Genomic DNA, 27,393 nt, shown 5'->3' with positions numbered 1-27,393 from the left:
CTTTTTATCCAGAATAAATGAAATAAGGACAGTATTCACACTACCACCAATGTCCAATTAATTTGAAGTTCTATTGATTCCACATCTTAGTACTTCTTTTTTCTGAACTCTCCTCTACAATTCTGATGTGCTTGGAAAAATGTTATATAGCATTATGCATGTACTAAATGCCAGTGAAAGACCAAGTATGACATATTTAGGCTACCCCTTTAAAGTACACAGAGAAATTGCCTTACTTAGTTTTCTAGGCAGGCTTTTTTTAAAGCGTATCAGTTGGAGTTTGAAGTAAATCCTGACATTAATTTGGGGCAATATAATTGAGCTCAAGAAAAGCCTTTCTTTAAAAATTCAGAATTGTAATTACCATCTACACTAGTGAAATATTATACATAATAAATATTTTATAAACTAGGAATATTCAGAAAGCTAATCTAGTATATTTTAACGCATAACCCTTATAAAATATGCCATACAACTTTCATTTCATATATATTGCATCATCTAAGACAAATATAAGTAAAGTAATGTTTTAAAACTCTGAACTGGGCCAGGTGTAGTGGCTCATGCCTGTAATCCTAGTACTTTGGGAAACCAAGGAGGGTAGATCTCTTGAGGCCAGAAGTTCAAGACCAGCCTGGGCAACATGACAAAACCCATGTCTATTAAAAATACAAAAAATTAGCTGGGCGTGGTGGTGCATGCCTATAGTCCCAGCTACCCAGGAGGCGGAGGTGGGAGAATCACCTAAACCTGGGAAGTTGAGGCTGCAGTGAGCTATGTTTGCACTACGACACTCTAGCCTAAGCCATAAGAGTGACACTCTGTCTCAAAAACAAACAAACAAACTCTGAACTGAAAATTTAAGGTAATTATGATAGTTACATTTTTGATTTTGTAATGCCACATGACTTGTCTTCTCTGATCTTTGATATTGCCTTAGATGTGGAGGTAGCACTATCCTTTTCAAATTCCAACTGAAAATCAAACGTCAGGGGTAGAGCCATAGTTGTTTTTCTTCCTTCATTCTGAAGCCTGTTTATCTGCAGCAAAGCCAAAGTGGAAAAAAAAAATGAGTACTTTTCATATGAGGAAAATCTTAGGTGGAAAGACAAAAATTAATCTCACTTCACACACACACACGCACATACACACACACAGACACACACAGAATTTAGGTGGTAGGCAATCCTTAAAAACAGATTGGGGTTTTGTGCACCAACTGTTTTTATGCCTTTGCTTTGTGACCTGAGCCATTCTTTTCCCATCTATAAAATGTGAGGGTAGGACTAGAAGATTATGAAGTCTCCCTCCTCACTCTAAAACAGAGAATTTAAGGAAAGACCTACATATTTATCAAATATAGATATGATACATAGAGTTCTTGGAACCACAGCAGGCATGTCTCTTCAGCCTGCTCCTCTTCCTGTAGCCACACACATGGTGAATCACACCAATCTTCCTCTAGTCGCATGAGCCAGAAATAGAGTGAAGAAAGCAATCAAAAGAGGACTTTGTTAACATCTTTATACAAATGGATTGAAGTAGAAAAAGGATCTTGCTAAAAGGTGAGAAAAGGAGCCAAAAGGTCTCAGAGCATAGCACAAAGGAATAAAGAGATGAAAACCCTGAAAGCAAAGTCAAAGGATATGGGGAGCTTCTGCTTCTGCCAATAGATTAAGCACTATGGGAATTAATCTGCTCTCAACAACTGGAAACGCAGACAAATATATGAAAACAACTGCCTTCAGCTATTAGAAAACAGAGGAGGACAGATCGCTGAAAGAAGGGAAACAAATGAGATCGACCCTCCACTAGCCCAGCTTACTTCCTGGAGGCGGTTTCAAGGCTGAGGTTCAGGGAAGAGAAACCCATTGGATTGGGGGAACTCAAACCAAATCTTGTGGCCTTGATCTTGCTACAGTTCAGAGAAAGATTGCACCAGCAATCATACTCTTGGGCATTCACCTCAGAGAAATGGAATCTCATGTTCATATAAAAACCTGGATGCAAATGTCCATAGCAGCTTTATTTTATTTTTCAAGCAGCTTCATTTTTACTAGTAAAATTGTGAAAACAATCCAAAAGCCCTGCATTGGATGATTGGTTGAAACTTTCTTGGTACATGATTGGTTACATGTACCAATGATTGGTACATCTATATAATGGAATACTACTCAGTAATAAGGTTTTTATATTTTATATACATTATATACGTTTTATATTTTATATTTTATATACGTTACCTTTTCAACCAGTATAATTATTTGCTTTTTACAAATTAGTTTATATAATATTAATGCATCATTTAGCTGAAAAGTAAAATTATTCACATTTGAAATGTTAACCTGTTAATGATTAAATTAAATTGTAGTTTATACTTCACAAACCTTTGCTCTTCTGGCCAAGATTGTCTCTGCTTGCTTATCAAGGACATCTAACTTCTTTAAGATTTTTTCTGCCATTGTCAGTCAGTAAATCCCTATTTTAAAATAAGGAAGAAGAAGAACAAATCAATTCAAATTTAAACATATAACAATTATGCATAAGTTTTCAAAAGACCCACTTTTACATTACTGTTTTAGGTAAATAACAGAATTGTTTGGCTGGGCTCGGTGGCTCACGCCCTGTAATCCCAGCACTTTGGGAGGCCAAGGCAGGCGGATCATGAGGTCAGGAGTTCAAGACCAGGCTGGCTAACATAGTGAAACCCCGTCTCTACTAAAAATACAAGAAATTAGCCAAGTGTGTGTCTGTAATCTCAGATACTTGGGAGGCTAAGGCAGGAGAATCACATGGACTGGGAGGCAGAGGTTGCAGTGAGCTGAAATCGAGCCATTGCACTCCAGCCTGTGCAAGACTCCATCTCAAAAAAAAAAAAAAAAAAAAAATTGTTTAAACCATACAGTAAATCATAGAATTGTAAATGTGCCCAAGTTTTTTCAATTGAAAGCCATATGATCAGAACTCCCAGATGTGTATAGGCCCCATGAATTTTTAAATTTATGATAAAGGTGAGGGGGAGAAAGTTCACTATTACCATATGAGAACCATATGTGACTTATACTTAAAGCAAGACCAAGTGGCTTGACTTACGTCTATTTTCTTTTTTAATTTTTTAAATTAAAAATCTATCAAGCTAGGCATATGACTTAATTTTTTTTTTCTTTTGAGACAGAGTCTTGCTCTGTTGCCCAGGCTGGAATGCAATGGTGTGATCTTGTCTCACTGCAACCTCTGCCTCCTGAATTCAAGCGATTTTCCTGCCTAAGCTTCCCAAGTAGCTGGGATTACAGGCTTGCACACCATGGCCAGCTAATTTTTGTATTTTTAGTAGAGATGGGGTTTCACCATGTTGGCCAGGGTGGTCTCAAACTCCTGACCTCAAGTGATCTGCCCTTCTCAGCCTCCCAAAGTGCTGGGATTACAGGCAGGAGCCATGGCGCCCAGCCAAGAGTAGGACTTTAGACATATCTATTTTCTTTTTGTCATGATATAATTTTAATGAAAGTAAATGCAAGAAACTCATATTTATATAATTAATTGCTTCAAATTAAATTGGTCAATGATCGAAGACTGTTAACAGCATGTAGTAGGCAATTAGTCACACATAAGTAGCAGCAGCTAAGCTGGTTAGGTCCCATTGCCATAATAGTTGGTATTTTCTCATTAATTAATATTGCTAAAAGTCTCATCTGAGGTCAAGCAGTTCATATTAAGCTTAGGGAGCTGCATGAGACATTAGAACCTGGTCTAATTTACATCTTCAAATGAGAAAAACTGAAGGCCACAAAGTACCCTATCAGTAAAATATAAATAGCTAGGACAGAGTGGAGGCAAGAATCCAGAAATATCAACCCAAAGCTCCCTTTATTTTTTTATTTATTAAAAAATTTTTTGTAGATGGACCAGGCACAGTGGTTCATGCCTATAATCCCAGCACTATGAGAGGTCTGGGCGGGCATGTCACTTGAGGTCAGGAGTTCAAGGCCAGCCTGGCCAACATGGTGAAACTCCATCTGTACTGAAAATACAAAAATTAGTTGGGCATGGTGGCACATGCTTTTAATCCCAGCTACTTGGGAGGCTGAGGTAGCAGGATCACTTGAACCTAGGAGGTGGAGCTTGCAGTGAGCCGAGATGGTGCGCCACTGTACTCCAGCCTGAGTGACAGAGTAAGATTCAATCTCGAAAAAAAAAAAAAGTGCAGATGACCATGCAGTCAGTGTATTTTTGCACAGTGAATTAAATGGGCTTCAGTGGCATTTAAGTGTAAAATTTATATGGTTAACAGAAAGTACTGAATCATCAATATTTTAATGAACATTAATGTTAATACTAAGGTCTCTCTGGCTCAAAAAAGTCTATATTTTTCCTATATTGTATATTATTCCACCAACACCACATGGAGACAACAGTTCATAAAAAGAGAAAAATTAAAGATTCTATGCCAAAAGTTTACATTATTTTGTACTTGGTTTTTTTTTAGCTTTTTTTTTTTTACTCTTTTTCCTTCACCACATATTGCCCTGAGTATGAATTCTTCATGTCTTGATAGTGACATCCCATCCCAGCATGCCTTCTATCACGTCACCACATCCAGCCAGATTCTCCCTCCATCACATGATGTAGTCCGGTGTGATAAAGAAATTCCACAGAGATGCTGAGTGTGGTGGTGCATGCCTATAATCCCAGCTACTTGGGAGGCTGATGCAGGAGGATTGCTTGACCCTAGGAGTTTGAGACCACTCTGGACAACATAGCAAGACCCCATCTTAAAAAGAAAGACAAAAAAAAAGTAGCCGGGCACGGTAGCACGCATCTACAGTCTCAGCTGCTGGGGAGGCTGAGGTGGGTGGATCAAAGGTTCATTTAAGCCCAGGAGTTTGAGGCTGCAGTGAGCTATGATCATGCTGCTACACCCCAGCCTGGGTGACAGAGCAAGACCCCATTTCTTTAAAAGAAAATTACACAGAGGAAATTCTGGGCCATGGGGGTGCCGGCAGATAGAATGTCTTGTGGCAAACCGCACAACATCAGGTTGCATGCTGGGAAGGAGAGATCCAGGATTGTGAAAGCTGATTATATGAAATGGGTCACTCTTGTGGTACCTAACTAAAACACAGTGAGAAGCCAGGGTAAAGCGAAAGCACTCAGGGCACAAAACATTGCTCCAAAAAACGCAGTTCCTCTGGCAGCTGAAATTGACTGCTATAACCTAACCAGTAGTATCTAACAGCTACTGAAAAGACCTGTGGCAACTCTAAACCAATTTTACCCTCAGCCTTCACTTACCAATCTTGTCAGTGCCTCAAAACCTTACTAGCGCCAATTTGTAACATTTCCTGGTTTTATAAAACCTCTAACCTTCTCTTTGTTCTTTAGATACTGAAGACCACTGCTCTGTGTGTGTGAGCTAATTCCAAATAAATATTTTGATTTTAGAGATTAGTGTCTATATTTTATTTTACTTTGACAGGGTAAAGGTATTTGCACAATGTGAATGCTTATGACTCTCTGGGTTTCCCACAGGACAGCAGGGAACAGATTTTGAAAAAGAATATAGATTATGATTATGTGGGCATATTTTGTTTTCAGACCCAAGAACCATCCCTCTTGTAAAACTAAACTAAACTAAAACTCTCCGAGGAGTTTTAGCTTCTGTGTTTCCCTTAAACATAATATGAGTTCAAGGGGATGGAGAAGGCACCCATATTCCTCACCAAAGTTTATTTTACTGGAGACAAAGATTTCTATTTTTCAGCAAGACACAGGTAAATAACTGAAAGAATTAATGTATTAAAGTGAATGAGTTTCCCAGTTTGGGGAAGGTATAAACTACAAGAGAGCCAACTGAGACAATGCTACTGACTTGTGAGAAAGAACAGAAAGCAGGTCTTTTTTTTTTTTAATTCTTTTTTGTTTTTTGAGACGGAGTCTTGTTCTTGTTGCCCAAACTGGAGTGCAGTGGCACGATCTCAGCTCACAGCATCCTCTGCCTCCCAGCTTGAAGCGATTCTCCTGCCTCAGCCTCCTGAGTAGCTGGGATTACAGGCATGCACCACCATGCCTGGCTAATTTTGTATTTTTAATAGAGACAGGGTTTCTCCACATTGGTCAGGCTGGTCTTGAACTCCTGACCCCAGGAGATCTGACTGCGTCAGCCTCCCAAAGTGCTGAGAAAGCAGGTCTTTTTTAGAGTAAGGTGTCCTACACCTCTCACTTTTAGTCAACCCATCTTGAAGACCACATAGGACATTTTATGAGGCAAACTGTCATCCCATTATACACACACACACACACACACACACACACACATAAACATACACATACACACACACATGCACATGCACACACAGCTGTATTTTATTATATACAGTTAGCTGTAGCATGAAAGAATTTTTATGTTTTTGCTTTAAAAATATTTTGCTCAGAGTAAATTATTTGGCTATGAATGATTTCTGGAAAATCATTGGCAGATCATGAACTTTTTTAGAGTGAGAAAAACTAACCAATTATTTTCAAGGGTCAACAAAAGTTTTATGAATACTAAATTTGACAGTTAATAAAATTGGCTGAATGTTAGTTTTGTAGTTTTAATTTCAAATTTTGAAACCAATACATTTTTTTCAGTTTGCAAATACTTTTCTCCCGTAGACCTTTGGCAATGTGCCAGTGGGGCCTAATGGATAAATGGCCCTGGGAAAAAGTGGAGGTGAGGGAACACTATGGATTAACTTGCTTGCTTTCATCACTATAGTTCATAAGTTCATCAAGGGCCTATTTTGTATCTCCTCAAATAAATGCTGAGAGCAAAGAAACATCAGTACTAATATGAGGGTGTACTCCAACTACTTTGCATGAACTAACTATTAATCTTTTAATGCAAAATGAATCAAGATGATATTAAATGGGCTGGGTGCAGTGGCTCACACCAGTAATCCCAGCATTCTGGGAGGCCGAGGCATGTGTGTCATCTGAGGTCAGGCCAGGAGTTTGGGACCAGCATGGCCAACATGGTGAAACCCTGTCTCTACTAAAAATACAAAAAATTAGCCAGCCTATGTGGCACACCCCTGTGGTCCTGATTGTTCGGGAGGCTGAGATGGGAGAATGGCTTGAACTTGGGAAGTGGTGGTTGCAGTGAGCCGAGATCACACCACTATACCTTAGCCTGGGCGACAGAGCGAGACTCTGTCTAAAAAAAAAAAAAAAAAACAACTATATTAAATGTTCCTCAGTGTGATCTATGTTTATGTTCTTTATTATATCTTTTTAATTTTAATATATACTTTGGTGTTCCTATTTCATACTTCTTTCTGAATTCTCAATAATATATATGAGCATATATTATTATTTGATAATAAGCATTTATTTGTTCATTTGGTCACTGGCTACCTAAATGTATTACATGAAGACATTGTGCTAGGTATTCTATCAAATTTACTAAGAAAGTTGGCACCTGATAAACATTTTTCTTTGTGATCCCCATCTTCCTAGGCAAAAGAGATACCCTCTCCTATTTCACTAAGAAAATAGACCATCAATTAAAAGCTTCTTCAGCTCCTACCTCTCATACCAAGGTGTTATTCATTCCCATCCGTTCTGCACTTTAATTTTAACAGGTGTTGGCTGTCCCGACCAAAGCGAATCCCTCCTGATGTACTCTAAACTCCATTACCTTCAGTCTCCCGAAAGAATTCTATTAGTTGTCACCTTTCTCCTATACATTTTACCTCTTTTCTTCACGATTGTCTTCCTCTTAGCATGCTCAAATTTATTTGCAAAAGATAAAAAGTTCTTCTTCTGATCCTACTAGTTATCTCTCTCATCTTCTGAAGCATTCTACTTAGAGTTGGGGGAAGTGTGCTCATCTGGAATACAGGGTTCTGATGTGGTCACAATAGCTTAACTCATAGACTTTCAGGGGTGGAATGGATCAATGGTCTCTCACCGAATTCTATTAACAGTGGGGCAACATTAACATCAAGAAGACAGACCTTTCTTATCCTTGCTTTGATTTCCATTGCCATCATCCTTCTTCAGACCTTCAGGTTGTCATTTAGACTCCTTTGGGTTACTGCACTATACACCCCCCTAGTTTGCCTGCCCCAAACCTTCCTCCTCATTCCTCAAATATTGATTCTTCAAAATGCCATCAAGCTGGGTATGGTGGCTCACACCTGTAATCCCAGCACTTTGGGAGGCCAAGGCAGGCAGATCACTTGAGGTCAGAAGTTCAAGACCAGCCTGGCCAACATGATGAAACCCCATCTCTACCTAAAAGCAAAACAAAACAACGGTCATGGTGATGCATGCCTGTAATCCTAGCTACATCACACTACTGCATTCCAGCCTGGGTGACAGAGCAAGACTCCTTCTCAAAAACAACAAGCAAACAAAATGCCATCAGAGCTGTCTTTCTTAAACCAGAAACTGATCAGCATCAGTTCCAGCCCACAAACCGTGGCTTGCTCTCATAACCTGAAGAATGACACCCAAACTCTTCAGAAGACATATGAGACCAGTCAAGAAAAGATAATCCAGGATCTGACCCCTTTCTGTTCCACCACTTTCTGCCATTCCTACTTCCTGGACATGTCCTTCCCTTTTCCCAAGCATGCCCCTCACTCATGCATTTCCTTCTACTCAGAATGCTCTCCCACATGTCTTTCAGTCAAAAGCCTACTCTTTTTTTCTTTTTGCCTTGTAAACAGAGGAATTTTATACAAATACAAAGTTTTGCACCTTCAAAGCTATCACTCCAATAAGACACTAATTCAATTAAACAAATAATCTTTAAAAATATTTTAACAATGTACAAATATATTCACAACATAATCTGCTGATTAAGATTTCAACAAAGTTTATAGTACCTACAACAGAATTTACAGATGCCTACAATAGTTTGTATATTGCTTTAGTTTACAGTCACATCTATTGCTTTAGGAAATACCGGCCGAGCGCGGTGGCTCACGCCTGTAATCCCAGCACTTTGGGAGGCCGAGGCGGGTGGATCACGAGGTCAAGAGATCGAGACCATCCTGGTCAACACGGTGAAACCCCGTCTCTACTAAAACTACAAAAAATTAGCTGGGAATACAGGAGCGTGCCACTAATCCCAGCTACTCAGGAGGCTGAGGCAGGAGAATTGCCTGAACCCAGGAGGCGGAGGTTGTGGTGAGCCGAGATCACGCCATTGTACTCCAGCCAGAGAAACAAGAGTCAAACTCCGTCTCAAAAAAAAAAAAAAAAAAAAAGAAATACCATTAATACAAATACATAGTTTACAATATCCCTAGTATAGCAAGAAAAAACATAGATTCAGAAAATAAAATCTTTTAGACATTTATTATGCCAAGTATGTAAATGATTATTCCTATTATGACATGAAAATAATGCTCTTTTAGTGGTAAAAGATAGATTGATTAGCTCAAGTTCCACTGAAGAGCTTTCAATCTAGCTATTCTTTCTGTAAAATAAATAGAACAGCAGCAATCTCTGTGTATTCCTTAAATAAACTATGATGATTCCATTTATATTAACTGGGCCTTAAGTAAATGTCTTCTTACAAATAAAGATAAAATTTTAGAAAATAGTTACCACTCACCCTAATTATTTTCATTTGCTTGCATATGTCTAAGAAATTTCCCCATGAGGTACATATTAAAAACTAACAATTATTTCCAACTTATACATAAGCCAAAGTGCTCACTCTTACCATGGAAGCAAAACTTACTTCAGAAAATAATCTACAGAAATAATATGTAAACACACAGAGCTTTGAGACAGACTAAGAACATCCTCCTACGTTCTTTGGATCAAAATGCAAAGGTCTCCATTAGCTATGTAAATGAACACTTTCATTAACTTGGTATATATTGATATTACATGGCTGTGTTGTGCATACCTACGGAACATGTGCATACCCACGCCACTGAACAAATCTTGACAATGTTTCTAGTGCCAACATATACTTCCTAGCCCCAACTGCTGGAAAGGAAATAAAAACCTAATATGAAAACTACATTCCCTTTTTATAAATAAAGTTTTTAAGTGGAAAAACAAAGCCAACACTCCTTGTGGCAACATGGACCAAGCTCTAAAAGGTTCAGAGTCAAGAATCTCTTCAGTTGTTCCCCAATGTAACAAAGCACGTAAGCTTTCTCTATTCAGGAAGTCTGACCACCTCCAGTGTTTTGTCTTAAAAACTGCTTTCCAAGATATGAAGTAGCCATGCTGGTCAAATTCTTTCTGCTGCCTACCTTACATCTGATATAACCATACAGGTTGGCACCTTGTAGCACCACACCCATGATAACCACCACTAACCACTTTACTCTGAAGAAGAGGGCACTAAAGGCAAATATCACCCACAGCACTGGACAGGCAGTAAGTCCCAACCAAAAGATTCTTGATTCAGCCTCGGACACAGTTTTATTCTCTTGAAAGTATTCCTTTCTAGATTCAAACACCCAATGGCTTCCATCTTCATCAGTGTGATTCCAGCAAGGTAGGCCAATCATTAGTCTACCTGTGACATTCTTCACTGCCAAAAAGTAACATGACAACAAGATAATTGTCACCATACAGATAATAAAGCTGCTGCTGAGCAACTCACAGAGAAGATAGGTAACGATTGCACTGACTCGAAAGAAAAGTGGAAAAACGATGCTACTGTGAGATGTCAACCACCACCTGTGGATGTCTGGCCTGCAGATCCTGACTCAATGACGGATGAATGAAGGCAGTCTTACACCATTACAGTGAAACAAGTGGGCTAGGGATGGCCATTGGCTGCTTTCTGAGGGTGAAATGCAACCAATCAACCAAGACCCTCTGTCCATCCACACATTAATTCCGTCAAGATTTTACAATAGAGGTACTAAGTTAACACACTTGTGGTTAATTGATATGGTTAAAAAAGTGGTTATAGGAATGACAAAAAGCTTTAGGTTCCTGGCCCAGAGTAAACACTATTAACAGGTAACTCCCCTCTGATCTCCCACTGAGAGGACCATCCAACACAAAGTTTACATGAGTAAACAGTTAAGAGTAGAGACAAAGGGATGTGGGGTAAACAGACTTAACTGGGAGAGCCTCCTTCCTATTTTCTCCCTAATTTAATGGACCTGCCGCCTTCGGCCTGTCCCAATAAAACCTTTTGGCCTTCCAAAAAGTTTGAGACTAATCTGTAACTTTCCCTAATATATCTTCAACACTTTGCCAGCCACCCTAAGTGAATATCAACACTACTGGATGTCTGATTTTCTATTTTCTTGGTCTGTTAGTCGTCTCCTCTTCCACATCAAACAGTGAAACATCTTCAGTGTCATCATTACTATCCTTCTGCAATATCAAAAGCCTACTCTTTATCAAATATAATATAAAGACTACTCTTCTATGAAACTTTACTTGGCATCCTCCCACTCCTTGTCTTGATGACAGTCTTTTATTTGTGTGCTCCTGGCCTCAAGCAACCCTCCAGCCCCAGCCTCCTGAGTAGCTGGGATTACAGGCAAGAACCACCATATCAGGTTTTAAGAGGTTTACTCGCTGGGTGCAGTGGCTCGCACCTGTAATACCAGCACTTTGGGAGGCTGAGGTGGGCGGATCATTTGAGGTCAGGAGTTTCAGAGCAGCCTGGCCAACATGGTGAAACCCTGTCTCTACTAAAAATACAAAAAAAAAAAGAAATTAGTTGGGCATGGTGGCACACACCTGTAATCCCAGTTACTTTGGAGGCTGAGGCAGGAGAATAACTTGATCCCAGGTGGCGGACATTGCAGTGAGCCGAGATTGTGCTACTACACTCCAGCCTGGGTAACAGAGCGAGACTCCATCTCAAAAAAAAAAAAAAAAAAAAGATGTTTACTCTTTGACAAAAATCTCTTCCTCACTAGGTTGAAAGCTCGTTTAAAGCAGAATTGACTTACCCACCTCTGAATCTCAGCCTCAGGCAAAGCATTTTAAATCTAATTGTAATTTGAAAATTACAATTTAATTTGGAGATGTCTCTGAATAAACTTTTTAAAAAAAGTAAACCTAGTTTATCTGTAATAAATGATGTCACTTCATAATGATGTACTGGAAGATGAAATAAAAAGTTGAGTCAATTGTTATAAAATGGGGCTCTTGCAAACCTAAACTTGGTAAAATTGTTTTGAAAGGAAACTTGGATTTATGTTCTTAATTTCTAGCTCAGTAGTGATGTTTTTTGTTGTTGTTTGTTTTCGTGTTTGTTTTTAAAGACCACAATGAAATAGAGGCCATGCCAATTGGGGCAGAATGAATTCCCAATTACTCTCACAGTAAATCATCTACGGGCCTCACTGCAAAGGCTTATTCACAACAAAAATTACAGGTCAATATTAATAGCATATCAGAGACTAAGTTGTACCTGAAATAAAAATGTCCTGAATATTTTAAGACAGCAATTTTATTTTAACAACACCTTTGGGATTAAAAATAAACAAAAACAACAACAGCAAAACCCAGTGTCATCAATATAAGAGGTTCAGCTGAGAAGGCTTCTTGAGCAAGTTCTAAACAACTCAGGAAAACTAAGAATCTCTAAAGTCACAAACTAAAGACCTGAGAAATTACCTAGAAAATTGAGGCTAAATTAAAATTCACTTCCATTATTTGGCTTTATTAGTTCAAATGCTTACTCCTTGAGGACAAGGCCACTTCTTACATTTTTATGTGACACAGTCCACTATTGAGACCACAGTAAGCACTCACTTCATCTGTTAAATGATTCATGTTTATTCAATAATGAGATGACTGGCCGAGTAGCTCCATCTCACATTCCAAGTACCAACTTAGGGGAATCTTTTTTTTCTTTTAAATCTAAAATGTTGATAAATGGCCTATATTATAGGCTGAATTTTGTTGCCTCCAGATTCATATGTTGAAGTCCTAGGCCCCAGGATCTCAGAATGTGACCGTATTTGTATATATGGCCTTTAAAGACTCAAGTTAAAATGGGGTTCTTAGGGTAGGCCCCTCCATGACTGGTGTCATATAAGAAGAGGAGATTGGGACACCAGGATACACCGAGGAAAGACCTTGTGTACAATCAGTGAGAAGGCAGCTACCACCCCAGGCCAAGGAGAGAGGCCTCTGAAGAAAACAACCCTGCCCACACCTTCAATTCTAACTTTTAGTCTCTAGAACTGTGAGAAAATAAATTTCTATTGTTTAGCCACTCGGTCTCTGATGTTTTGTCACGGCAGTCCCAGCAAACTAGTACAGCCCTGGCACTGAGAGAACTCAATTAAAAACTAGACCCATGTGCTTAGCTACACGTTGTGCATTTTCTTATTTATTTATTTTTATTTTTATTTTTGAGACAGGGTCTAACTCTGTCACCCAAGCTGGAGTGCAGTGGTGTGACCTCAGCTCACTGCAGCCTCCACCTCCCTGGTTCAAGCTATTCTCTTGCCTCAGCGTCCTCAGTAGCTGTGACTGCAGGCGCCCGCCACCATGCCCAACTAATTTTTGTATTTTTAGTAGAGACTGGGTTTCACCATTTTGGCCAGGCTGGTCTCGAACTCCTGACCTCAAGTGTTCGCCCGCATCGGCCTCCCAAAGTGCTGGGATTACAGAAGTGAGCCACTGCGCGCAGCCTGGAAGGGAAGTTTCTAAGAAAAGCTATCAAGGAATTCTAAAACGATGATGCACGTATATTGAGGAGTGTTACTGTGGGCGACTAATCAGATACTTACTGGAAAAATTGATTAGCCAGCTGAAAATCGCAGCACAATTACCACAGGAGTGATCGGCTCCCACCACCCATTCCAGAAAGTTGGGTGTCATCATTTGGAAATGTATCAGTTAAGCAGCCCCCAGCGCCCCTCGCACCTCTCTCTCCGCCCCCAGGTCACCTTCCCCCAGGAGCCTCCATCCCAGCTGGAAACACACGGAGCCCTACTCTAAAGCTCTATGCCTTTGGTCGTTTCGTGGGAAAACAAAATTAAGGTCAACATTGAGGAAGCTCATTAATATTTAGTTTAGAAGACGCAAAGGGTTCTTCCAAATTAAATATTAATGCGAATTGGGAAGAGCCCCGGGACCCGCCTCCCGCCAGGTCCCACACTCGCCTGACCTCACTCACACTCTCCCAGTCCAGGCCCGGCTGGAGAACGTCCCACTGACTCCAGGAACAGAAAGGCCGTTTATGTAAAACGATGTTTTTTCTATTTCGCCTCCCACCCCCCTACAAATTTTGATTTTCAGTGTTTCCAACGTTCCCGCCCCCAGAAACAAACCTCATCTCCTTTCCTCCCTCTCTGGCTCCGCGGGTTACTCGCCCCGCCCCCACCCTTCCGTCCCTTAGCAACGCGTCCTCTGTCCGTAGAAACCGGTTCCCGAGCTCTGCCCACCTCTGAAAGGCCTAAAGAGCAGAGTTCTCTTCTCAGAGGGGCTTCCACCACAGACTTTTGTCACTGAAAGCCCCGGTGACTCCCCAGATGCTTACGGATATTAAAACAGGTTATGCTGAAAGAGTGGAAGGAGATTTTGTTTCCCCTTCTTGTACCTCCTTTCTTTCTTCTTGTGTGCTTTCCTGGAAACATCGAATTTCAAAAAGAAGCTTACAAAGTCCCCCATGCAGTTTGCGGGTCTGAATGGAAGTCAACAGTTTATATTTGAATATTTGATAGAATATTGCTTTCATGGCTTATGATATTTAAAAAATTTCTTATTTCCAAGGCCAAGAAACCTCCCATGTGGTTAGTAAAATAACTCCTGTATTACACAAGCTGTAGAGCAGAGCATTTTTATGAGTCATAATGGAGGTGCACTCTGACATACATTCTGCTGTATTTACTGTATCCTGTGGAACCGGTTGTCCTTGTTGCTCACTTCTGTGAACAGAAAATGCCCTAAGGCTATGGGAGTCATTCATTTTTAGAGACATAATCTAAACTTGAAAACAACTTGCATTTAATTACAAATGGTGGGGAATTTCACAACATTGGTTAAATTTTAAGTCGGGAGTTGGTCATCATTCTAAGAATGTACCTTATCTGATGCATCAAAATGGGGCAAAAAAAGCTTTAAAAACCAGCATTTCAAAATCTGTGAAAAGAAGAGAGAAAAAAAAAACAGCATTAATTATCACAAATCCATGGCTGGGCATGGTGGCTCACCCTGTAATCCCAGCACTTCAGGAGGCCGAGGTGGGCAGATCACTTGAGATTAGGAGTTCAAAAAGACAAATAAAAAATTAAAAAAAAAAAAATAGAAAACAGAAAAAAAGAAAAAAAAAAGAAGAAGAAAAAAAAAAAAGAAAGAAAGAAAGAAAAAAAGGAGTTCAAGACCAGCCTGACCAATATGGTGAAACCCCATCTCTTCTAAAAATACAAAAATTAGCCAGGTGTGGTGGCATGCACTTGTAATCCCAAGCTTACTCAGGAGGCTGAGGCAGAAGAATCACTTGAACCTGGGAGGCGGAGGTTCCAGTGAGCCGAGTTCGTGCCACTGCACTGCAGCCTGCGTGACAGAGCGAGACTGTCTCAAAAACAAAAAACAAACAAACAAACCAAAAACAAGTCCATACTAGTGGCAATGGAAAAACTGCAACAACAACAACAAAAAAAGTATACTTACGTAGTAATCAAAATTTGGCTAGAAATTGATATTCATGAGGCCGGGGCGGTGGCTTACGACTGTAATCACAGCACTTTGGGAGGCCAAGATGGGCGGATCACGAGGTCAGGAGTTCAAGACCAGCTTGGCCAAGATAGTGAAACCCTATCTCTATTAAAAAAAATTTAAAAAGAAATAAAGAAAGAAATAAAGAAATTGATATTAATAGTCAATGCTTATAAACACTGGAATCAATTTATTTCAAATATTTAAAATACAATAATTAAAAGTATAAGGTAGTTGATTCTTTTCTTTTCTTTTTTTTTTTTTTTTTTTTAAGACAAAGTCTTACTTTGTTGACCAGACTGGAGCACAGTGGCATGATCATAGCTTACTGTAGCCTCGACCTCCTGGGCTCAAGCAATCCTCCTACCTCAGCCTCCCAAGTAGTTAGGACTACAGGTGCATGCCAGTATGCCCAGCTAATTTTCTTATTTTTATTTTTTGTAGAGGCAGGGGTCTCACTGTGTTGCCCAGGCTGGTCTTGAACTCCTAAGCTTACATGATCCTCCTGCCTTGCCCTCCCAAAGTGCTGGGATTACAGACGTGAGTAGCCACTGTGGCTGGCCAAGGTAGTTTGATTCTATCATATTTTTTAAAGCTATATACATTCAAGAACAATGATTTGTATGGAATTGATAACTAGAATCTAGTTGATAGTGGTGATTTGTCTAAGATTGTTATAATACCTTCAGCTCATAAATTTGCACAGAGGAGAAAATTAGCTTCTTTTTTTTTTTTTTTTTTTTTGAGACAGAGTTTCACTCTTGTTACCCAGGCTGGAGTGCAATGGCGCGATCTCGGCTCACCGCAACCTCCGCCTCCTGGGTTCAGGCAATTCTCCTGCCTCAGCCTCCTGAGTAGCTGGGATTACAGGCACGCGCCACCATGCCCAGCTAATTTTTTGTATTTTTAGTAGAGACGGGGTTTCACCATGTTGACCAGGATGGTCTCGATCTCTTGACCTCGTGATCCACCCGCCTCGGCCTCCCACAGTGCTGGGATTACAGGCTTGAGCCACCGCGCCCGGCCAAAATTAGCTTCTTAAGAAAATAATTGGGTTCAGAAATGTTAGCTACTCATTAATCTTCAGTCAAAAAAATTTATAAAGCATGAATCTTATGAAATTCTTAGATTATCATTATCTCAGTTAATATTTATGAAACATGTTCTGCATGCCAGGTACTAGGCTACAATTTTAAAATATTTCTGATTTCGTCCTTTACTTTGGATGCACACACATGCCATGTAGCATTTTTATGAGTCATAATGGAGGTACACTCTGACATATATTCTGCTGAGTTTATTCTTAAACCTTAATTAGAATTAGTATCTATGGAAAGGGTATTACCTTTAATTTTAGAAAAGACCTCACTGAAACTCAAAGAAATTATGTGGTTTTCTCAACATCATGTAATTAGTAAGTACAATTATTAATATAAAACAAAGTATTTTCCCTTTAATAGTGAATGTTTGGTAAATGTACACAAAAAAGAATTCAAGTGGATTTTTTCCTAACTACTTTCATTGCTCTCAGTTAAATTCAGTATTTACTGAATGAGTTCATGAACCTATTATAGATAAACACTGAGTTAAAGAGCCTAATGAATGTTTTATTTTAAAAGTACACAGATTTCTTAAAACATAAACTGTATTCTATAAGAAAGCAAAGAAAGTAAAATCTGCAGATTTTTTCCCACTTTCTTTGAAGTAGACCAGCTACAAAGTTAGAAGGCTCATTCCCTAAAACTGCCCTTACTTCTGACACCAAGTTCAGGGGCATCAAAACCTTGAGTAGAACCCTCAGTTTCACAGACATCACTGAAAGCTATTGTATTTAGGGTTATAGTTTATTACAAGGAAAGGATACAGATTACAACTAGCCAAGGAAAGTTCATAGGGCAGAATCAGTCCGTAAATACCAACTGTGGAGGTTTTATTGTCCTCTTCCTGTGGAGTCAGGACAGGTTAGTCCCTCAGTGTTGTTGAATGACAATGCACACACAAAGATTTGCCACCCGGGGAAGCTCACCCAAGTGTTCAGAATTTGTAGCGGGGCTTCATCACACAGGCATAATTGGTCGATTGCCCACATCATTAATCTCTACCTCCAAGTTGACTGATACCACATGACCCAAAGCCCTTGCCTTAAGTCACATTGTTGATCTTTCTGGAGTGGCCAGTCCCCACCCTAAGACTATGCAGGTGTGGCCACCTCCCTATCCTAAATCACACTGTTACACTATCCCATATGACTCAAGGTCTCCAGGCAAACAAAGATCTTCCTAACAGGCATAACATTCCTAGGGCCCACAGATGATGTCTCAGAAAGCAAAGGCAAAGGTCAGACTTTCTTTTCTTTGAACAAGAGATTCTTTCCTATAAATTATTTATTACACACCTACAAGGTTTAGAAAATATCAAAAGTTTTACTTAATGGTCCCCAAATGGCGAAAAGCCTGTGATTCCCCATCCCTGCCTTCTGTCCTCTCTGGAGAAAAGAGAGCATTTTTCCCCCTTGCCCTACACAAACCATGAAGCCTGGGAGAAATGTCAGTGTTCTTCATTGTTCCTAATATTCCTTTTACACCTTTATGTTCCTTCTTCCTTAGGAAAAGCTGCCTCTTCTGAGGTTCATGACAACTATCTCTCCATACATATTTACTAACAAATTCCCAGGCACTTCTCACTTTTACAGATTTGGGGACTTTCTCAACATTCCTTTTCTTTTCTTTCTCTTTTATTATTATTTTTTTTTATTTCTTTTTTTCTTTTCTTCTTTTTTTATTTTATTTATTTATTTTTTCTTTTTTGATCCCAGTGGAATGGAATCAATGCTCCTTTTCATATTAAATCCATTAAGCCAATAGCTTTGCCTCAAAACTCATTATCTTTCCAGATCAAAGCTATCTTTACTTCATTATCCTCTAACTCTGAAATATTAAGCTTTAACAGGTCTTCTCTGATCACTACCTGTTATCCCGCTTGACCATTACCTCTCTTGCTCTAGATAATATGCTCCTTGGTCACTTAAATTCCTTGTCTCTTTTATTTGTGAATCCAAGGGACATCTTTCAGGTCCTTTATTACTTGACATCTGTTCTGAATTGGACACATTTTGCTTCTGGCTCTTTGAAACATTCCCATCCTTTGGCTTCAATTACATAACTCTCCTACTTTTCTTCCTGCCTTACTGATAATTTCCTGAATACCCTCCTTTATGGATTCCTATTCCTCTGACTGCTCTAAATATCATTGTGCCCTGGGATTCTTTCTTGTTTTTTGTTTTTTGTTTTTCTCTTTTTCTTTCCTTCCTAGGCTTAACATTCCCTTCAGAATTCAGTCAAAGCCATGCAGCATAGAATATAGGACTTCTACCACCTGAGCCCAGTCTGTGTTGAACTGAGTTCCAATTGTCTTTCCAGCTTTATCTCAGCCAATCCATGGAACACAAAGTGACTACCTTGTAACTTAATGGGAATTTTTACTAAGTTTTGGGCTTTTTCTACCTGTTCTTTTCATACTGTTCTCTCAGCACAGGGACTTCAGAACTTCTGCAGCCCCCTGGCTCTAAGGATGGAGAAAGTTATCTATGTTAGGCCAATAGATCACAACACCCTGACCACAGTGACTGGCTCAGGGAGAGGCAGATGACTAATGGGAGGCCAGTTAGGGGCCAGAAAATTTGATTACAGGCTTTGAGCCTGTAGGGGAGAAGAGTTTCTCTTGTAGTCTGCTTGTTATGACAATTTGAGACTTATGCTATGGGAGCCACTATGAAGATCCTGAGAGTGGAGTCAGTCCAGCGGAAGTGAACTGAGAGGTGGGGCTGGGCAGTATCATTTGAGCCAAGGGTCCAGCTATCACTGAGCTAGAGCTACTTCTAGACCTCTTCAGGTAACATGATTCAGTAAGTTCTCTGTGTATAAACATCTGATTTATTTTTCTACTATCTATAGAAGCCTAGAAAAGGATAATGTGCTCAGCAAATATTGGTCAAATGAATGGAAACTGTAAAATGGAAAGATTTATTATCTCAGAGGGCTGGTCTGAGAAGTAAATGATTTACCAACCTGAAATGCCAGGCACAGTGCCTAGCAAAAAGCAGGCACATGAAATGCTCCTTATGTTTCTATGCCTTCAGCACTCTGTCACCACAGTCCATACAGCATAGCTCAAAAACTGCTACCTGAACTTGATTATAAGTTCTAAGAAAACCATATTCACAAAAATTTGACTTATTTAGTCCTAGACGTTTTCCCCATAAGTCTTTTCCTTCCATTAAAGGCCACAACATAATAATTATTTGTTTATGTTTTTAAAGACCACAACTGTAAACATACTCACTTGTATAGTATCTGCTACAGTTTGAATATCTGTCCCCTCCAAAACTCATGTTGAACTTTAATCCCCAATGTGGCAGTATTGAGAGGTGGGGCCTTAATTTATTTTATTTTATTTTAAAATAGAGATACAGTCTTGCTATGTTACCCAGGCTAGTCTCAAACAACTGGGCTCAAGAGATCCTCCCACCTCAGCCTCCCCAGTAGCTGCCCTACAGGCAAGACCCACTGCACCCAGCTTGGTGGGGCCTTTAAGAAGTTCTTGGGGCCGGGCGCGGTGGCTCAAGCCTGTAATCCCAGCACTTTGGGAGGCCGAGGCAGGTGGATCACAAGGTCAAGAGATCGAGACCATCCTGGTCAACATGGTGAAACCCCGTCTCTACTAAAAATACAAAAAATTAGCTGGGCATGGTGGCGCATGCCTATAATCCCAGCTACTCAGGAGGCTGAGTGAGGCAGGAGAATTGCCTGAACCCAGGAGGAGGAGGTTGCGGTGAGCCGAGATCGCGCCATTGCACTCCAGCCTGGGTAACATGAGCGAAACTCCGTCTCAAAAAAAAAAAAAAAAAAAAAAAGTAGTTCTTGGATCATAAAGGCAGAGCCCTTATGAATGGATTAATGGATTATGGGTTAACAGATTAATGGATTATCATGGGAGTGGGGTTGGTGGTTTTATAAGAAAAGGAAGAGAAACCTAAGCAAGCTTAGCCCCCTCACCATGTGATCCCCTGTGCCACCGTGGGACCCTGCAGAGACCTCCCAACAGCAAAAAGGTCCTCACCAGATGTGGCCCCTCAACCTTGCACTTCTCAGTTTTTATAACTGTGAGAAATAATTCCTTTTCTTTATAAATTCCACATTTTCTTATATTCTCCTACAAGCAACAGAAAATAGACTAAGCATCTTGCAACGCTTTACTTACTATACATGCAAAAGCAAAATATTTAAAGTAAAAGATTGTTAGATCTGAATTCATAAATATTTAAAATTTCTGTATGCCAAAAAAGTCATTAAAAATATAAAATAGGGTAAACTTGGAAATGTGTATAAACAAAGAGTATCTTAAAATTTTACAAATCGCTAAGAACAAACACCATAATAAAAAAGACTGTATGTTGAATACAGTCACTTTAAGAAAGAATACTTACAAATGAGGATTAATTATATCTTTGATGTTCAATGACATAGTTGAAGGCATATGCATTATATTCAGGGTATAACCTTACCTAATCTTCTCCATAAGTTTAAGAGGTAGGTATAACTATGCCCATTTCGTAAATGAGACCACTGATTCTCAGAGAGATTAAATAACGTCAACTTTCTTAGATAGTGAGAGGTTAATTTTTTTTTTCATTTCGAAGCCCAGGAACTTTTCACTTCCTCTTACAGCATAACAAAATCAAAGGCTATGCATGTGCTTACCATGGAAATCTTAGGACAGATATCCTTTGTGTGACTCAAGGCATATTTTACAAGTGGGTAAGAGAAAAGCAATCTTTAGACTGTTTGAAAATGAGTAGCATGGCTTTTAAGAATATAGTGCTGGGGAGGATTTTTGCTTTAAAAGTAAAATTAAAGGTGAATTGATCATGAATATATAAATATCATTACAAAGGGTACTATTGTCTTATTTTTGGCTCTCTCAAAAGCAGACCAAGCAAAAACAAGGATTTTTGGTATGAGGAGTTTATCTGGAAGGTGATCCCAGAAAGTGTGATGAAGGGAAGCAAGCAAAGATGAATGTCAATGCATTAATCAGTGGGTTACTGCTGTGGGAAACCGGGGCTCAATTTCTCTGAGTAGCATCTAAGAGTTGATGGAATTGACACAGAACACAGTGCAGAACTGCTCCTTCAATGGATGAGGAGGCTGAAGTATTTTTATTCACCAAATCCCATCTATCATGAATTGATGATTGTTTAATGGACATTGTATCTCTGGCACTTCCAGCCTGCCTTACAAGTAGACTGAGCACACTCCTGACACCAGAAACTGTCCTCAGGTGGAGAGACACAGGGGCTTGAAGTAAGATATCATTGCATGGAAAAAATTTTTCTATGAAGCTGTAGGCAACTGGGAGAAGGGACTGAGGGAATCTAGGCAGGAGATCAGCAGAATATGCCACAGGGATCAATAATAAGTAAATGTGTGTTTGTGTTTGTAAGCGTGTGTAGCTTGAGTAGAATGAAAAGCAGTTTCATAGTTTCAAAAAGAGCAAAATGCAGAGAAAATATCTTCTCTTACTTTCATAGACCCTCCTACCACTTGATGGCAGCATACCAAAGTTTAGGTGCTTGAAACTAAACAACAAATAAATAAAATAAAAAATAATAATGACTTGAAATGATGACACATATTGATAACAGCTGCAAAACAACTTTTCCCAAATGTGTTCTTTTTCAGTTGACAGTGAAGCTACTGTTACTATGTTGTGGGTTTTCAGAATGGTTCTTTCTCTCAACACTTGGCTTCTCCTTCAACTCCTGCCCATCTTGATACCTATTCTAGATTCATGAAATCTTTACTACAGAGCAATGAAGCTCTTGAATTAATGCTTAAACCGCTTTCTTACTTTGTATATCTCTTTACTTTTTGCTGCTACTGGGGCCTAATTTTTCTCTTTTATATTGGCATTCCTTACAGAAACAGGAAGATCTTTTTAAAAAAAAAAATTTTTTTTGTAAGAGTTGTTTTCCTAATTCGAATGTTGACAAAAAGGATCATTAATGCTGATACCTATAGCCATTGTTCTGTATTCATTTTTTGTATTATGACCACATGTCTTCTTAAGCTACTTATAATGATTTATTTTAAAACACTATGAAAGAAATTTAATGGAAAGTTAATATCAAATACCATTGTTATCTTTGAACTAATTTGAAATTAAATATTGATAAATTTTCATTAATTCTAGAATGTCTGATACTCTGTCAAAGTTGTCCTGTAATTCCTTTGATTTCCTCCCACTGATTTGGTTGTAACTATGTGGGCTCTTTTTTTCTTCTTGCGTCTTAAATGCTGGTATTCTCCAGGGTTCTGCCTTCAGATTTGTATTTTCCCACACCTATTCTCCTTCCCGACATAATCTCACCCATATCCAAAATTTAAATTATCACCTACTTACTGATAATTCCTAGATTAATATTTCTCACTCTTATCTATCTTTGAAGCTCCAGTTTCATTTTGTGATTGCTACCAAACATCTCCACTGGGGGGTCCCGCAGGCACTGCAGATTCAACAGGTCAACATGTTAATTTATATTCCTTCCCAAACTTGTTCCATCTCATCCCCGTTTTTCACTCTTCACCTAGTCGTTGAGAATAAAATATTGAATTTTACATTATATTATTATATTTAATTATTACATTAAATATGAATATAATCCCAGCACTTTGGGAGTCCAAGGCAGAGAGATCACCTAAGGTCAGGAGTTCAAGACCAGCCTGGCCAACATGGTGAAACCCCATCTCTACTAAAAATACAAAAAATCAGCCAGGCTCGGTGGCCAGCATCTGTAATCTCAGCTACTGGAGAGGCTGAGGCAAGAGAATCACTTGAACCCAGGAGGCAGAGGTTGCAGTGAGCCCAGATTGTACCACTGCACTCCAGCCTGGGCAACAAGAGCAAAACTCTGTCTCAAAAAAATAAATATATATGAATAGTAATATAAAATATTGAATGCCTACTGTATCCTAGTATGGTAGGGTAAATACTTAGTATTTAGGATAAATACTTAACACTAAGTCTGAACTTAACGCTAAGTATTTTGTGTAAATTAGCTAATTTAATTCTCAAAAGAGGCCTGCTTTCTGTGCTCCCATGCCCCCTTCCCACCTCTTTTCTGGTCCTCATGCCGTTGCATTGTTGCTGTTTGTTCTCATGTCTGTGTTCATTTCAGGGACCATGTCATACTCACTTTAACATCTTCACTATTGTGCAGAGTGTTTGGCATATGTTAGATAATTAAATACTTGTTGAATGAATTCAAGAATACATGGCTGAGTGAATAACATTTTAACTATAATGTGCTTCCTAGATAGTCTACGGGGAAAACGGGATCATTAAAATAGTCACAAAACTCATTCTCCGGCCGTGGTGGCTGGTTTACAAAATGGGCCCTAATGAACCATGCCTCCCAATCAATATTTGCATATTCTTGTGGAAACCATTCCCATATTGAATCTGGGCTAGCTCTGTGATTGGTTTCAATCAATGGAATGTGGCAGAAGTCACATTGTGTAGTTTCTAAGGTTGGGCTTCACATATCTGCAGCTTCCAATTTCTCTGCTTTTGGGATACTTGCTTTTGGAAACCAACCAACATGCTGTGAGTAGCCCAAGGCACAGAGAAGCCATGCGGAGAAAAACAGGCACTCCGGTCAACAGCCTTAGCTGAGTTCCCAATGCCCGCCAGCATCAACTGCCAGGCATTTGAATGAGCCATCTTGAATATTCCAGATCATTTGAGTAACAGATGACTGCAGCCCCAGTCAACATTGTGCAGGCCAAAAGAGCTGCTCAGCTGAGCCCAGTCCATTTCTCTCCTACTGTGGCTTCATGTGATCATGTCTCGTGTGCATGTAATGTCAAAAGTGATAATTTTGTGGACTTGCAAAGTCTTTGCCGCCATCACAGTGCCTTCAATGTCTATGCTGATGCTGCTGGTACCTGATGTTGAGGGTGCAGATATTTACACTGGGGTGTGGTGTCAGGTTACCACAGAAACTGTTGTCATGAATGCTGCTGACCTCTTGCCCTTTAGTGTCTCACAGAGATCACTGTGAAACAGCCTTTTCTATTTTCTCACATTTTTATTGAACCCCCTTCACTGTAGGACTCAGGCCTGAATCTGGTCCAACAAATAATGAATGATAGGCAGACAGACAGACACTCTAGGACTCAGGCCTGAATCTGGCCCAATAAATAATATGAGTGATAAGACAGATGGATAGAATAACCCTTACGCCTTTTATCCTGGTCCATTATCTTTAAGGCATGCTTCTGTGTCATGGCATTCTCTTCCCTTGGATTGAAGTTTTTGCAAGTAAACTCCAAAGTATTTCATGTAATCAGATCCAAAGATAGGAATCCTACCAGATCTTCAGACATGTCCAGGGAAGACTGAAAGCAAGGTGTTCAACATGTCCAGACAAGTAAATCTAAGACTGGAGACATTTATCAATGCAGAATACCTCCCCCAACTTCACCTTTATCTGCCAGCAGCTACTCTTCTCCTTCAGGAAACTGCTTTTCCCCCTTTCTATGTAGTTGTGCTTGGATGCTGATTATAGTACATCACTCCACCCCAGTCCACAGGGATAGGCACATGATCTTGTTCTGGACAGTCATAGAACTTCATCTCTCTAGGGAAAGGAATTATTCAAAAGGGTGAGTACAGACCCCAAGACAGAATATTCAGAGTCCTTCTCTGAGATTTTTTTTTCATTGTAAAAACTGGGTTTTTTAATTCGTAAAATATATGTGCCAAAATTTGCCATTTTAACCATTATCTGTGTACAGTTCAGTGGCATTAAATACATTCACATTGATATTCAATCATCGCCACCACATATCCCCAGAACTTAAAAAAAAAAAAAAAACGAAGTTTTGAATTCAGACATACTTCCTAAAAGTACTTCAGAATTGCCCAAATCTCTGGTGAAAATTTTAATATGAAAACAATGTATTTTTATATACACGAGGAGTAAACACTGAATTTAAGAGCAGTTGCAAATGTTGCTCTAGGGAAGGACTTCCCTACATGGGGCAAAATTTGCTGAAATTCTTGAGAAATAAGTCTAAGGCACTCTTACTAGACTCCGCCTTTTTATGGTAACTTGCACTGTAGCAAACTTAAGATCTTCTTTGTAGCTTTGTAGGCCTTTGAAGACCCTTCAGAACAGGTAGATTGTTGAGGATTATTTGTTGCCTGTTTGGTGTGTGTGGATGTTTTTTAAGAGTCTCCTAATAAGCAAGTCTCCAGGGCATGACCTGTGCTCACAGTGCCACCTGTTTATGGGTCCCTTCTGTCTATTTCAATACAATCTGTCATTGGACACAAGAATGTTGTTTCTTGCCGTGTGCTTCTCAGAAAGCTCTGTCGAGTTAAGATGTGTCCCAGGTCTTCCATTAACTTTACAGGGAATTATCCAATGATTGCTGCGCTCCCTGACGCTTGCTGAAGAAATTAAGTCAGCTTTTGCCCATACTTACTTGTCATTATGCAATTTAAGGCTGTCAGCTTGAAGGTTGAGAATATAGACCTGAATTAGACTGTGTGAGTTTGAATCTGGCTCTTCCAGTTACTGATCCCTTAACAGAGTTACTTAACCTCTGTGCCCCAGTTCCTCCTACAAACACAAGATCCCGTAATAGGCAGTCTGCAAGCTGAGAAACAAGGAGAGCCATTCCAACTCCCCAAGCTGAAGAACTTGGAGTCCAATGTTTAAGGGCAAGAAGCATCCAGCACAGAGAAAGATGTAGACTGGGAGGCTAGGCCTGTCTCCTTTTATTTATTTATTTTAGGAAGGAACTCTTTCTTTTTTTTTTTTTTTTTTTTTAAGACGGGGTTTCACCATATTGGTCAGGCTGGTCTTGAACTCCTGTCCTCAGGTGATCGCCCACCTTGGCCTCCAAAGTGCTTGGATTACTGGCGTGAGCCACCACGCCTGGCCTGAAGGGACTCTTTCTTAAGTGAGAAGGTTGTAATCCTGGGCTTCCATGGGACAAACACCTAGAGGAGACAATGAGGCCCAGAAGACTTCAGCAGATGAGAGATGGATGGTGCAAACAAGAGAGTCCTGGTTGTGTCAAGTTTGAAGTTTCTCTCCTGGACATACCTGAAGTTACCTGCTCCCACAGGAATTCCATCAGTTCCATAACAGGCCTCATTCTTCTTCCATTAGTTCCCATTTTTTAATTTAGTGAGTTTGAGTTGAATTTCTGTCAGTTACAATTAAAAAAACTTTGGACTGTTGCAAATACAAGCACATTAGAATGACGAAAATACTTTTTCCAGCCAGGCACAGTGGCTCACACCTGTAATTCCAGCACTTTGGGTGGCCTAGGTGCGTGGATCGCTTGAGGTCAGGAGTTCGAAACCAGCCTGGCCAACATAGTGAAACCCTGTCTACTAAAAATACAGAAATTAGCTAGGTGTGGTAGCGTGTACCTGTAATCCCAGCTATTCAGGAGCCTGAGGCAGGAGAATCGCTTGAATCTGGGAGGTGGAGCCTGCAGTCAGTTGAGATCTTGCCACTGCACTTCAGCGTGAAAAACAGTGAGACTCTGCCTAAAAAAAAAAGAAGGAAATTTCAGTGAAATACAAGGCTCTTATAATCAATAACCAAGTTGAAAATGTATAAAATATAAAGATGTCTAATGAAGACCAATTGATTAA

General features: G+C 39.6%; 1 protein-coding gene and 1 pseudogene across 7 annotated transcripts in view; both read right to left on the bottom strand.

The window, feature by feature from the left end:
• CUNH1orf141 (chromosome unknown C1orf141 homolog) overlaps window positions 1-14,476 on the bottom strand; it is a 59,491-nt gene extending 45,015 nt beyond the window's left edge. Inside the window, exons 1-3 of one of the 6 annotated variants that reach the window (XM_032296646.1) lie at window positions 14,271-14,476; window positions 2,388-2,479; window positions 883-1,040 (exon numbers count right to left, since the gene is read on the bottom strand). In XM_032296646.1, the coding sequence (XP_032152537.1) occupies window positions 883-1,040; window positions 2,388-2,462 (233 nt within the window). In that variant the 5' untranslated portion in view covers window positions 2,463-2,479; window positions 14,271-14,476. The other 5 variants (XM_032296647.1, XM_032296648.1, XM_032296649.1 and 2 more) reach the window with 5 other exon arrangements.
• LOC116564149 lies at window positions 9,613-26,906 on the bottom strand (annotated as a pseudogene). Its single transcript, XR_004274744.1, has 4 exons — window positions 26,834-26,906; window positions 14,271-14,395; window positions 11,249-11,367; window positions 9,613-10,671 (listed from the first exon to the last, which is right to left on the bottom strand). The product of XR_004274744.1 is annotated as a Golgi apparatus membrane protein TVP23 homolog B-like (transcript).
• Between the last annotated feature and the right edge of the window lie 487 nt (window positions 26,907-27,393).

The sequence above is a fragment of the Sapajus apella genome, unplaced genomic scaffold (assembly GCF_009761245.1).
Source record: "Sapajus apella isolate SASKATOON/1434 unplaced genomic scaffold, GSC_monkey_1.0 scaffold36, whole genome shotgun sequence".
NCBI classification, from domain to species: domain Eukaryota; kingdom Metazoa; phylum Chordata; class Mammalia; order Primates; family Cebidae; genus Sapajus; species Sapajus apella.
Note: the sequence above shows the minus strand (reverse complement) of the source record. Positions and strands in the feature narration are given on the sequence as shown.